Genomic DNA, 11210 nt, shown 5'->3' with positions numbered 1-11210 from the left:
TCATTTGCTCTTTATTATTATTCATTAACTTCTTGTACAGAAAGAGACAAAACTTAACAGCTAAACTCAACAATGAGAGAGAGAGAGAGAGAGAAATCAGAAGCAAGTTTATTAGTTGCCCCCAGGCTCCAGTGAAATCCTGACATATTACTGAACGTACAGATTTCCCAGCTGGCATGGGTCAACACATGAATACAAGCACAGTTTAAAGTGGTACCAAAATTAATCCATTTCACAGAAATCAGGGCTTCCACTGTCACAAATTCACGATCACAGAGTGAATAGCAGGTGTGTTCAGGCCTGGGAAAGTGGTTATCTGTAAGGGGAGACAGATTGGGAGGCAAAAGCAGCTGTGGGATTTGTCCCAATCTTGAATATCTGTGTTAATGCTCTGGCTGGGGGCGGGAGAAGGGCAGGCGCTGTTGAATGGTCAGAGCTCTCAGTACAGTGGAACAACTGTTGAGGCATTGAGCCCGAGGGGGTGTGCTGTTAGGATATCTTTGTCTGAAAAATTCTTGCTAGAGAGAGACTCACCACCCACAGCCTGTGAAAGGAAAAGCTGGGGCGAATGATGGGAGTGGCCAGTCTGATAGCGAAACATCTGCTTTACAGAATTTTTAGCAAGATACACAGTTATATTACTTTAAATTGCAGTCTAGTTCACAAACTATGTTATTCATAGGGTAAATAAAGGAGTAGAATGAAAAACTGCAATACTCAACATCCCCACAATGGAGAGAGAACAAGAGAGCATCCTGTACAGAAAGAGCCTTACATATGAGAATTGCTGAACCCCAAAGCTGAAGGCACAGTGAAGGGATCCTTAATATCTTGAGCCTTGTATTTGAAAAAGGTACTCATTTTAAACTAGATCCCTCTTACACATATGACCCTGAAAATTGACTAAAGGGAAGAATATTTCAAATATTTCTATGAAGCAAGAATCACAGATACCGTGAATTATCTTAAGTTGTTATTTTCTCCAAGTTCTGAATTAGTGGGCTTCAAATTAATGGGTTTTTATCATAGTCGCAGGCAGTCTGATCACAGTACTTTTAAATTAGCTAATTATACTGATTAGCATGAGTATAGAGTTCAGTGGGGAGGATGTGCTTGTTTCCGAATCCAATCGCGCAATCTTGAAACAGAGCTTCATTACTCGTCAAGCTGTAAAGCAGCCTAGACCAGCAGCTTTGCTGCCCAGCTCTCCGTCTCAGCCTTGAACTTGAGGGCACACACATGAGACACAGCACACATGCACGCTCCTAGAAAGACAGAGCGTAGGGAAAAGAGTCTCTCCCGATGATCTCTCTCTCGGACAACAGAACAATCTAAAGGCAGTGTTGTTTTTTAATTCTTCTTGTGGGATGCCATTTGGTTGTCAAAAGATCAACTCCCAGCCAGAGAGGAATCATCTGGCTCCAACTCCTTAACAAAAAGACACTCCTGTCCCGAATTCCTCATATTTGGGCTACCAAAAGGACAACATCCAATAAACCGAGCAGATTCCTGTTTTCCAAAGCACCCTGTGGAATTCACACTAATGGCAGTGGGATTCGCAAGTAGAGGAGGAGGCCCCTGGCCTCCGGGTCAGACTGCTCAGTGTTGTGTTTCCATCAGCCAGGGCGCAATGCAGCTGTGCTGGTGCTGCACACGCTGGGCACCTGTGCGCTCCACTCTTTCTCTTGTGCTTTCATTTATAAAACCCCAGGCAATGGGGGGCAGCGGGGGAGGGACAGGATTGCGATTCTTGTTTTAAGAAGTCTTCAAAAGTTTTTGGTTGAAAACAAGTGAAAGTCATATTTCAAGGAACTTTTTAAAGCCTTTTCTTTTTTTTTAATGAAAAATATCTAAGTAACTAGCCCCACCATTCCCAAAGTCAATGGTCACACATCTTTCCACCAAAAAAAAATAAAAAGACCCAGGAGTAGTCAGATTTCCTTCAGCTGCTAACGCCCACAGAACAGGAGCCCAGGCTGGGGACACCACGCCCAAAGATCGTGTGAGTGGGGGGTCCCACAGGGAGGAGGCCCACTGGATGGAGCTGCTTCATCTTCTTCCAAAGCCTTTCATGAAGCGGGGCAGAAGGTGGCGACTTTGGGGGGCTTTGACAGCTAATCTCGGCTTTCTTTGCTCAGGGCCCTGTCATCAGGCTCCCCAGCACTGGGAAGTGACATTCCTCCCTTCAGACCGGAACCCTCCTGGTACAAATATAGCCACACACTGGCTATTGTTTCAGAAAAGCATGTGAGAAAAGGCAACGTGCACACGTGTACACACACACACATACACACACAAGTCCAAAAACAACAAAAATGTGGCTACTGCAGAATTAGCATTGTATCAAATGAACGTCCATAAAAGACAGAGTTTGAAAAGATATGTACAGGGGATTCGTGAAAGCCAAATGTGCACCGCAAGGAGTTATGACCACGGTGTACTGTACAGTCTTTTTTCTACAACATACTGTGAAAAATGTCCCAGAGACCACAGGGGCAACCCCACCTTGAAGAATGCTGCGAAGCACCTGAACCCGAGAGCACAGTGCCTGAAGCACACGTGCTGCCCTCCACCGGGCCAGGCTTCTGCTTCTCACTCTCTCCCATCTTCACCCAGCTGCAAACTATCCAGCAGCTCGGCAGGGAAGGGCTCAACAGATGCCAAGGGCAGCAGGCATTCTTTGGCATACTCCCTTTAGCTCTGGTCAGTGGAGCCCATGCTATCCGATCAGTGGGGAGGAGACACATAGGCGTAAGTATCTCTCCCCATGCTCTCAGGTCACACGCAGGCACCTGCCTGAGGAAATGCTGGGAGAGCAGGAGCTGGCCCCAGATCTGCAGGCTGCCCCAGGTCCTCCAAGATGGCCAAACAGGATTGACCCCAACCTCCACCATGGAAAAAGCAGGGGCCTTCTGGGCTGCAAATGCCTTTGTGAGGAAGGGCAGGAGTGCAGTGCTAGAGGCCCAGAGGGAGGAAAAGAGGAAGGAAGGAAAGGTGGAATGCCACATGGTCAGCACCTCTGGCATCAGGGAGCTCTCGGGGGAGGGGCAAGGGGACAGAAAGTGTCAACTGGCAGGAGATTGACTGCCCAGGTTGAGACTCAACATCAGAGTCATAGGAAGGACTCCACTAAGACTGGTCCCCTATAACTTACACCTTTCTAGAAGTATCTTCCTAACGGCAAACTGCACGGGCTCCCTGGTGCTTCAAGCACTGCACAGGCATTAGCTCAGTCAGCCTCCAATAGGCCTGTGAGGTAGGGGGAAGGATGGAAAACCCCACCCACAGGGTTGAGATGTCCAAGCTGGTGGCCTCACTGGGATAAGAACACAAGCCTCTTGACTTGAAGCATGTCCTGAGGCAAGTCCCCAGGACTGGAGAGGCCTCCAGAAGTCATCTGTGGCCTGAAGGCAGGGCTGCATTCAAAGAACAAGGCTCGATGCCTGCCTTGGAGAGCTGTTTAGACAGAAAGAAGCTTGTCTTCTCAGTGGGTTTTAACCTGCTGTGGTTGCTAATAGACCCTGGCTGTGCACTCTTATGGGCCCCACAAAAATTTGCTACATTTTTTGAAGCACCACAGAGGAAACATGGTTTGGCGCTGAGGCCAGGAAGATGGAGATGAAGGGGTGGGGGGAGGCGGTGTTGACAGCGTCTTTTACTTGGTAATTGACAGCTAAAGGGCGGGTCACCTCTGCCCCACTGCTGTCCGAAGCCTCACTGAAATGGGGAGGTGGACAGCTCCCAGGCCACAGAGAAGCGTTACTAAAAGCAGACCACCACCTGGCAATGACAGAGCAAATACCAGATGGGCCTTTGACCCAGGTGATGGACTTCCCCATCTCCCCCACAAAGAAACTTCTAAAAAGGGAGACTTTGGGATCTTCTCTCCAGATAGGGCACCATCATTAAAGAAAAATCAGCCATCTGAAACTCAATGCACCTATTCACAAAAAGAGAAGTATCCTAAAACTTCAAAGCCAGAGAGCATAGTGCTGAGGAGGCCAAGTTTGTGGGTTTAATCATCCTATGGGCCAATTGATGTCACAAGAAGAAAACTTCAACTCTCTGCCCCAGCCTTTACCCCAGCCATTCAGAGGCCACAGGCTCCATGGACAGGGTCAACAGCGTCGGTTTTCCCAGGGCTATGATTGGGCTCATGCCAGTGGGTAGCGGTTTTAGCACTGCCAGTACATGTGTCTGGAGATCCAAGGTCTGGGGGAGGCCCAGCACACTAGACCCAGAACTACCCTTCAGGATGCCCAAGTTCACACGGGCCCCCTACTCAATCTGGAGGAGGTAACTCTGCCAGCCAGGTCCCTGCTCCCTATTCTTCACACACCCTGTCCTCCTTCCAGTCTGCTTGAGACATTCCTTTTAAGCTGATCAGGAGTGTGGGAGTGGGAGTTGGGGAGGGGGTATCACAGATCTGTGTGACTGATTTCCCTTGGCCTGCTATGAATGGCCCAGGGTATATTTTTGTGTTTTGTTGTGTTCGTTATTTATTTATTTTTTATTACTCTTTTTGTTTTTTGTTCAGTTCTTGTTTTTGTCCTCAAAATGTAAGCAAGAACGGAAAGCACAGACTGTCGAGGAAAAAAGGTGCTGAAGGGCTAGCTTCTCTCCCTCATCTCTGTGGCCTAGGCTTCCAGACACAGACAGGTCTCCAGCCAGCTGCATGGCCCCAGGGCCCGAGCCTACAGACATTCTGGCCACAATCAACTCAAAGGGGTGATTCCTTTGGCATCAGAGATGCCAGTCCCTGATGGGAGGACAGGATGGCAGGGGTGTGGGGGCTTCTGGAAGAGCTGGGCTCTCTAGCCTGTGGCTCTCCCGGGGGCTTTGACGCATGCATGTTTCCTACCCCCCCTCCACCTGTCTCTGACAACTGACTTCCTACAAATCCACGGTTAGGAAATTATTTGGCAACAAGGAGGCTAAGGCTGTTTTGTGGTGGCACAGTTTTTAAAAAGTTAAAAAGAAAATAGGAGACCCCTGAAAGAGGCTTTCACATTGGACAGGACACAAGTCCCACTACTTGTCTGAGCCAGGGTTGGCAGCCACTATCTCCTCATACTTTGGGGGTGGGTCACTGTAAGAGACACTTGCCTCCTCACTGCTGCTCTCTTGGGGTGCAGTCACCTCCTCATAGGATGGGGGAGGGGTGGCACTGGACAGTCTGGAGAGAGAGAGCTCAGGGAGGTAGAGGGTGCTCTCGAGGCGGACTGTGGTTCTGCCCCCCCGACTGGGCCCTAGTACCACCTGAGGGTTGCATCCCACCTCCCGGTGCCCAGAGGACTCCCCTTGGCTATGCACAGTGCCCCGGTATACCATGACCCGGGGGAGACTGTGCCCAGCACGACTGGCTAGGTACCGGTTCTGAGCATATGAGGGGTGATGACGAGTGGCTTTCTGCAGCTGGCACCTCCAGATGATGAACAAGGCAATGACAATCAGCAATGCCACCCCCAGAAGGGGCACCACCACATACATGGCATCTGAGCTTTGCGCGGGGTCTCGGACTGAGTAGACTGCATTCGGGTACCCCTTCCAGAACTCCATCTGCAAAAGAATAAGAAAAGCCACTTACACTTACACATAAGAGCTTATGCCCCAGACGGACCACAGAGTCCTTCAGCAAGTCAGGTATTATGTTTGGCAGGGCCTGCAGCTGCTCCCCACCCTGCCCCATCTGACTGGCCTCCAATAGTGAGAGCTATCAAAGAGGCTATGGAATACACCAAGGACAAAGGACATGGCTTCCAAGTGAGGAGGCCCCCAGAGGCAGGCAGATGGGACTCTGTTCTTGTACAGCCCCACTGGCCCTGCCTTGGATGGGGCTGGCTTTCCTTCATTGCTTCTGATTTGTCTGAGGTACCAGGGCCTGCTCTGGTTATCCCTGAGGCTACCTCTGCTCCAAGCCCCAGCCCAAGAGTGGTACATGCCGTTTTCTCTTTGTCCTCAAACACCTCCTTGACCTCCTCGTAGCTGCAGATCTCCTCCATGCACTCCCGCTCGATGGTACCCTGGCGCAGCTCCTCCAGGAACTCATTGGCACGAGGGAACCGCTTCAGGACCGAATGGGCATTCTTGGCCTCCAGAAACACTGAGGAAAGAGCTGCACTGAGGCCTGGAATGGGGACGTATCCAGGGGCACCTTCAAACCAGACTCAGCCCAGGCACAGATGCACGATGATGGAAGGAAACAAGACAAAGCCAGCAGGCAAGACACCACCCCAGACACGGCTGGCCGTTTGTAAAAGGGATGGAAGGGCTGACTTTCTGTGACACCGTGATGTATCTGCCTAGAATACCACGGACCCAACAAGACTCAGGCCTCTGGTGCTATGGAGGAATGTGGGATCCGACTGAGAGGAAAGCGCATGTTGCATAAGAACAAGGGGCATGAAGGATTTTGGGTATTATAACCACCAGTGAAAAACCACCCAGTATCTTCCGCCTCACTTCAAAAAGTGAAAATTGGAGCTCTTATCACGAGAATTCATTCCCGTTTGAAGCTGATGCTGGTGACAAACACCAAATAGCCCCATAAGACTCTACCAGGGTGGCGCCCCTCCACCTGAATGGCCACCTGTGCCGTCAACTCACCTGGCATCAACAGCCTTGCCCAAGATAATCTAGTATAAACACAGGCTGGGGTACATCAGGGGACTGGATGCACATGAACTTGAGGGTGCCTCTGGAAAGGGGGTAGCAGGGTCTATATGGAGGATCTCAGCCTTTGTAGACTGGGCACAGAAGCCTCCTGCAAAAATATCATTGAGTCGTAGCCATATCTACTTATTCCAAAGGAAGAAACCCAGCTACAGTTGAGCTGACTGGCATGCTATGAGCTATGCACCCCCATAAGCCTGAGCTGAGACTTTAGAGGATGAAAGAAGAGGTGACATCTGCTCTTGGTATTCCCCTAGAGTTGGACTTCCTAGTTCTCAGGTTAGCCAGCCCCTCTTGGTGCCCAGATAGGGCTTTGCTGGCAGGCAGGCACCTACCCTTCCCCAGGCCCCACGGCATGTCATATTATTTTCTCTCACAGTGCCCTGGGTATGTGCACATGTACAAGTGAGCACAAGCTCCAGAAGGGAGCCAAAGAGTTGAGAGGGGGAAGCTGCTACCCAGACAAGTGGACAGGGGCCACCAGGACCCCCTGGGGAAAGGAAAGCAGGGAAGGACTTGAAAGGTGGACATGCACCATTCCCATGAGCCCCCAGGCATGGCCTTCCACCACTCGGACTGGGCCCGGAAAAACTCACCTGCCATGGTGCTCCCTCAGGTCCAGCGTCTCACTTGCCTGGCAAAGAAGAAAAGCAGAGTCCCAGTGAAATCACACCCCAAGCATACAGGGCACCCTCTTGGCCCTGGGATGTGACCCCCATGCCCACTGGCCTGGTCAAAGCTCAAAGCAGCACCTTAGGAGGCAGATCACCCTCTGGGCAGCCTCTCATAGTTCTACTGCTTCCCACTCTTCCCCAAGCCCTCCTCCCAGAGCTCCCTGAGGCCCAGCAGAGCCCAAAGCAAACCTTCCAGCTATTTCCTCCAAGAACATATTCTGAGAGTCTAGAAGACCCAAGGGTTGACTTTTTTCTTGAAAAAAGAAAAACATCTACAGGCCCAGGTTCCTCCCTCTTCGCTTCCCTCAAAGAATCTTTGCACTTTTGAGTTGGAAAGGACCTCAGAGAGACAAGAACTTAGATGAGGTCAAGCAAATCAACAGTGACAGAGACAGGACCCGGTTTGGGGACTAGTTTTCCTCATAATGGCAAATCCCAGATACCTCTGGGCAAGTTCCTTGAAAACAGGCAGCACATGTTTAAGAAGCTTACCAAGGCACCAACAACCATCTCCAAAGTCACAGCCCAAACCCACATGACATGCTGTGTTCGTCTTCACCGACAGGGTGGCAAGGATCTCCTGAAACCAGTCATGTCTCCTCTCTTTGCATTAAAGAACACTGCAGCCGAGTACCAAGACATTGATTGACGTGATCAAAACTGAGATGCTAACTAGACGCAAGTGTTGCCTCAAATGTGAGTTAGTGTCTGAAAGCCTTACTCCTGCTCAGGAATTATCCAGCCAGTATGTAAACCATAGCCACAGCACACTACTCTCCCCAACACCCACTCCCACTCCTGCACAGATTCCAGAGCACTGGCCAAGCTGTCCACATCTGGGAGCAATCACCCTGCTGTTCCCCTCCCCTAGCAGAAGCTCTGGTTTTATGACTGACTGGATGCAAGACATGTGAATGGTGGAACCCATTGTGCTACCCTTTTTACCTAGGCTGCCAGGAAGTTCAGCGTTAACATTGACCGTCAAGCACAGGCGTCCTGGAAGCCCAGCTGTTAAGCACATATGCTTGTCTCCTGCGACGTGGTACATAATTTTTTATTCATGTTTTCAGAGTTTTATATATATCTTCTAATCCTTTGGGCAAGCAGGTAAGATATAAATCATAAATAAAATTAAAACTAAAGGAAAAACAGCAAATCTAACACCCATCTATGGAAACACCATGTCAAGGGGGATTTTCTCTTTCAAACCCCACGACAATCCCACCCCAAACTATCAACGTGTGAATTTGTCAACAGATGGGCCAGCCATTGTGAGAAAAGTTGACCCTCAATATTTATAAGAGTGAGGATGGAATCTCATCTCACAATTCTGCTTCCATTAGGGATCTCTGAGGTTCCCCTGGAGCCAATGCCAGTCACGTGGCAAGGGTGTGGGTGTGGCATGCCTAACAGCAAGGTTTTTGATTGAAGAAAAATGGAGCTGTTGTGTGAGGGTTTGAAAAGAATGAGTAAAGGCTTTACTAATAAGTGAAGAGAGAAAAATATATATTTCGTTGCTTATAAAAGAGAACTGCAGTGGGTTTTTTAAAATTTTGATGTGGAAAACTTACGTAACAGCTTACATACAGCCACCTCCTGTCCCAAACACACCCGACTTTGGTGCGTGCACACCCACACATATCACAGCCCCGAATGTGTGCTATCCTGACACCTGCAAAAGTCATTAGCTCATTTTAAAGCTTCAAACAAGCCAGGAACTCCCAATAGCTCACAAGGAATGGTCCACTCCATTAACAATTCTGTAGCCGCCTTTGCTGCTGCTGCTGCCATGAGGCTTCCTCCCCCTCCTTCCCCAAAATTTAGCGCCTGCTTCTTCCCCTATAAATACACCATCAATAGGCCGTTACTATGGCAACAGTGAGGAAGCGTGAGGGCTCCACGACAGAGAAGGCTGCTGCAGCCACATATGTATATGTCCCTCCTGCCCCTGGTGGCTACTGTAAGGCTGATTGCAGGCCAGAGGAATTTTTAACCCACTCCCCACAGGAACACAGCTGAATCCTGAAGGCCTGGAAAGGAAGGAAGGCAAAGACTGGCCACCACAAAGACCTTCCTTAATTAACGCCACCCCAGGCTGAAGCTTCTGAATCACAGCACTCTGGGACATTGCTCCCAAAGTCCCTCGCATGGGGACTGGCGGCCATCAGAGCACCTGGTGCCCCAAGACGTGGCCTCCAAACCACTTCTTCAAATCCTAACCCATTTTATTTCCCTCACTCAGAACTGATCGCTAGGAAGGCTTCTGTGATCTCCAGATCTCATGACTCATCAACCCACCCAGTGACACGGAACTTCCAAATTATGCTCTAACTCAAACTCTGGGCCCTCCTGGTCCCCTTCCACTCATGCCAGCCTTGAAAGTGCCTGTTCTCGTCCACTGTCGCCCACCACCAGCGCCCTACCCACCAACTCCTGCTTTTGGCCCAGCAACACTCTTCTCCTGGGTCTGCTCAAGACCCCCAGCGCCTTGGCCCGGCCAGGCCTGCAGATCCGCCCCCAACAGTGCTCCGCGCCCAGCTCGGTGGCCCTGGACACCGAACCATGCCCTCGGGGCTGGGGCACCCAACCCAAACGGCCTCACCGTTCTCCCGGGCCCAGGAGGCGGACGCCCTGTTTGCGCACACAGCCCGCCACCTCGCTGCTGCGCCTCTTCCAGCAGGGCCCTTGTCCCCGCCCACCTGCTCCCCGTCGGCCAAGCCCCCCGGCCCAGCCCAGCCGTCTCCTCCCTCCCTCCCTCCCCGCCCGGCTGCATTCCCGCCGCCCCGGGCGCCCCGTTGCCTGCCCGGCCAGGGCCGAAGTGCTCCTGGAGCTCCCACCCCTCGCATTCGGGCGCCCAGGCCCTGCCCATTACCTCGGTACCCCCCCTGCCCCTGCTCTCCTGTGGGGGCTCCGCCGCTGCCCGCCCCCCACACCCAGACGCGCCAGGTCTGGCCTCGCGCCCCGCGCCTTGCGCGCCACCCTCGAGCGCCACGACCACCGTGCCCCGATCGCCAGGCCGCGATCGTCGCGCCGCACCGCGCACCCGGACGCCGGGCCCGGGAGAGGAGAAGGGGTGGGGGCGACGAGAGCGGGCCGAGGGGGTAGGGAGGGCGGGCCGGCAAGCTGGGCCGGAGGGGCGGCGGCGCGCACTGAGCACCGCGCGCCCGCGCCCCACTCCGCCGGCGCCGCTCCTGCCCCCGCCCGTGCCGCCGGGGGGCGGGGCCTGGCCGGCGGGCCCGGGGCGCACCAACGACCCTTGGCCATACGCGCGGGCCTCGTCGTGCCCCCGGGCGCTGACCCTCGGAAGCCCAGGCGCTGCAGCGGGCTCAGGCAGCTGCGCCCAAGGCCCGCGGGCCAGGCGTCCCCCCGCAGCCCAGCAGCCCCAACTGTCCCCCACCCCGGCTCACCTGTCATTCTGCCCGGCCAGCCCCCGAGTGCTAGCCGAGAAAAGTGGGGCGCGGGCCAGCAGCCTGGGCCCTCCTTGCCAGGGTTCCAGCGGGCCCGCAGAAGAAGGGCTGGGTCGAGGCCGCGTTCCGGCAATGATTGGGTGACCTTGGCTTCGTCACTTACTCCCCCCACCCTGCCCAGGGACTGCATGGTTCTCTCCTGTCAAATCTGGGAAATGGGGAGAATCCTGCCTCCCTCGCGGGGCTGCAGCGAAATAAATGAGGAAATGAGCTTGGAAAACTCTCAAGTCTCAGGAAGGGAAGGGGAAGGAATCTCTTGGGCTTGCAAGGGGAGCGCTGGGGGTGGGGGAGGTGGCTCAGGAGGCCGCGCTTTGGGAGGTTCAGTAGACAGGACAAGACGCTGGTAGAAAATAAATGACACTAGTCCAGGGAGAACCACACAACGAGGTGGACTGAT

The 11210-nt window shown here is 52.7% G+C and overlaps 1 protein-coding gene across 4 annotated transcripts; it reads right to left on the bottom strand.

Annotated features, from left to right (window-relative positions):
- Positions 1–246: 246 nt before the first annotated feature.
- PRRG3 (proline rich and Gla domain 3) lies at positions 247–10820 on the bottom strand. 4 transcript variants are annotated; one of them, XM_058534892.1, is made up of 4 exons: positions 10754–10820; positions 7269–7306; positions 5943–6103; positions 247–5559 (listed from the first exon to the last, which is right to left on the bottom strand). In XM_058534892.1, exons 2-4 carry the CDS (start codon positions 7273–7275, stop codon positions 5032–5034), a joined length of 696 nt encoding a protein of 231 aa, XP_058390875.1. In that variant the 5' UTR covers positions 7276–7306; positions 10754–10820; the 3' UTR covers positions 247–5031. The 4 variants fall into 4 exon arrangements, with proteins under 4 accessions (XP_058390875.1, XP_058390872.1, XP_058390874.1 ...); XM_058534889.1 differs by lacking the exon at positions 10754–10820 and adding an exon at positions 9949–9994; XM_058534891.1 differs by lacking the exon at positions 10754–10820 and adding an exon at positions 9774–9932.
- Between the last annotated feature and the right edge of the window lie 390 nt (positions 10821–11210).

This window comes from Diceros bicornis, chromosome X (assembly GCF_020826845.1).
Source record: "Diceros bicornis minor isolate mBicDic1 chromosome X, mDicBic1.mat.cur, whole genome shotgun sequence".
In the NCBI taxonomy this organism is placed as follows: domain Eukaryota; kingdom Metazoa; phylum Chordata; class Mammalia; order Perissodactyla; family Rhinocerotidae; genus Diceros; species Diceros bicornis.
The sequence above is the reverse complement of the archived record's forward strand: the minus strand, read 5'-3'. Positions and strand labels throughout refer to the sequence as shown.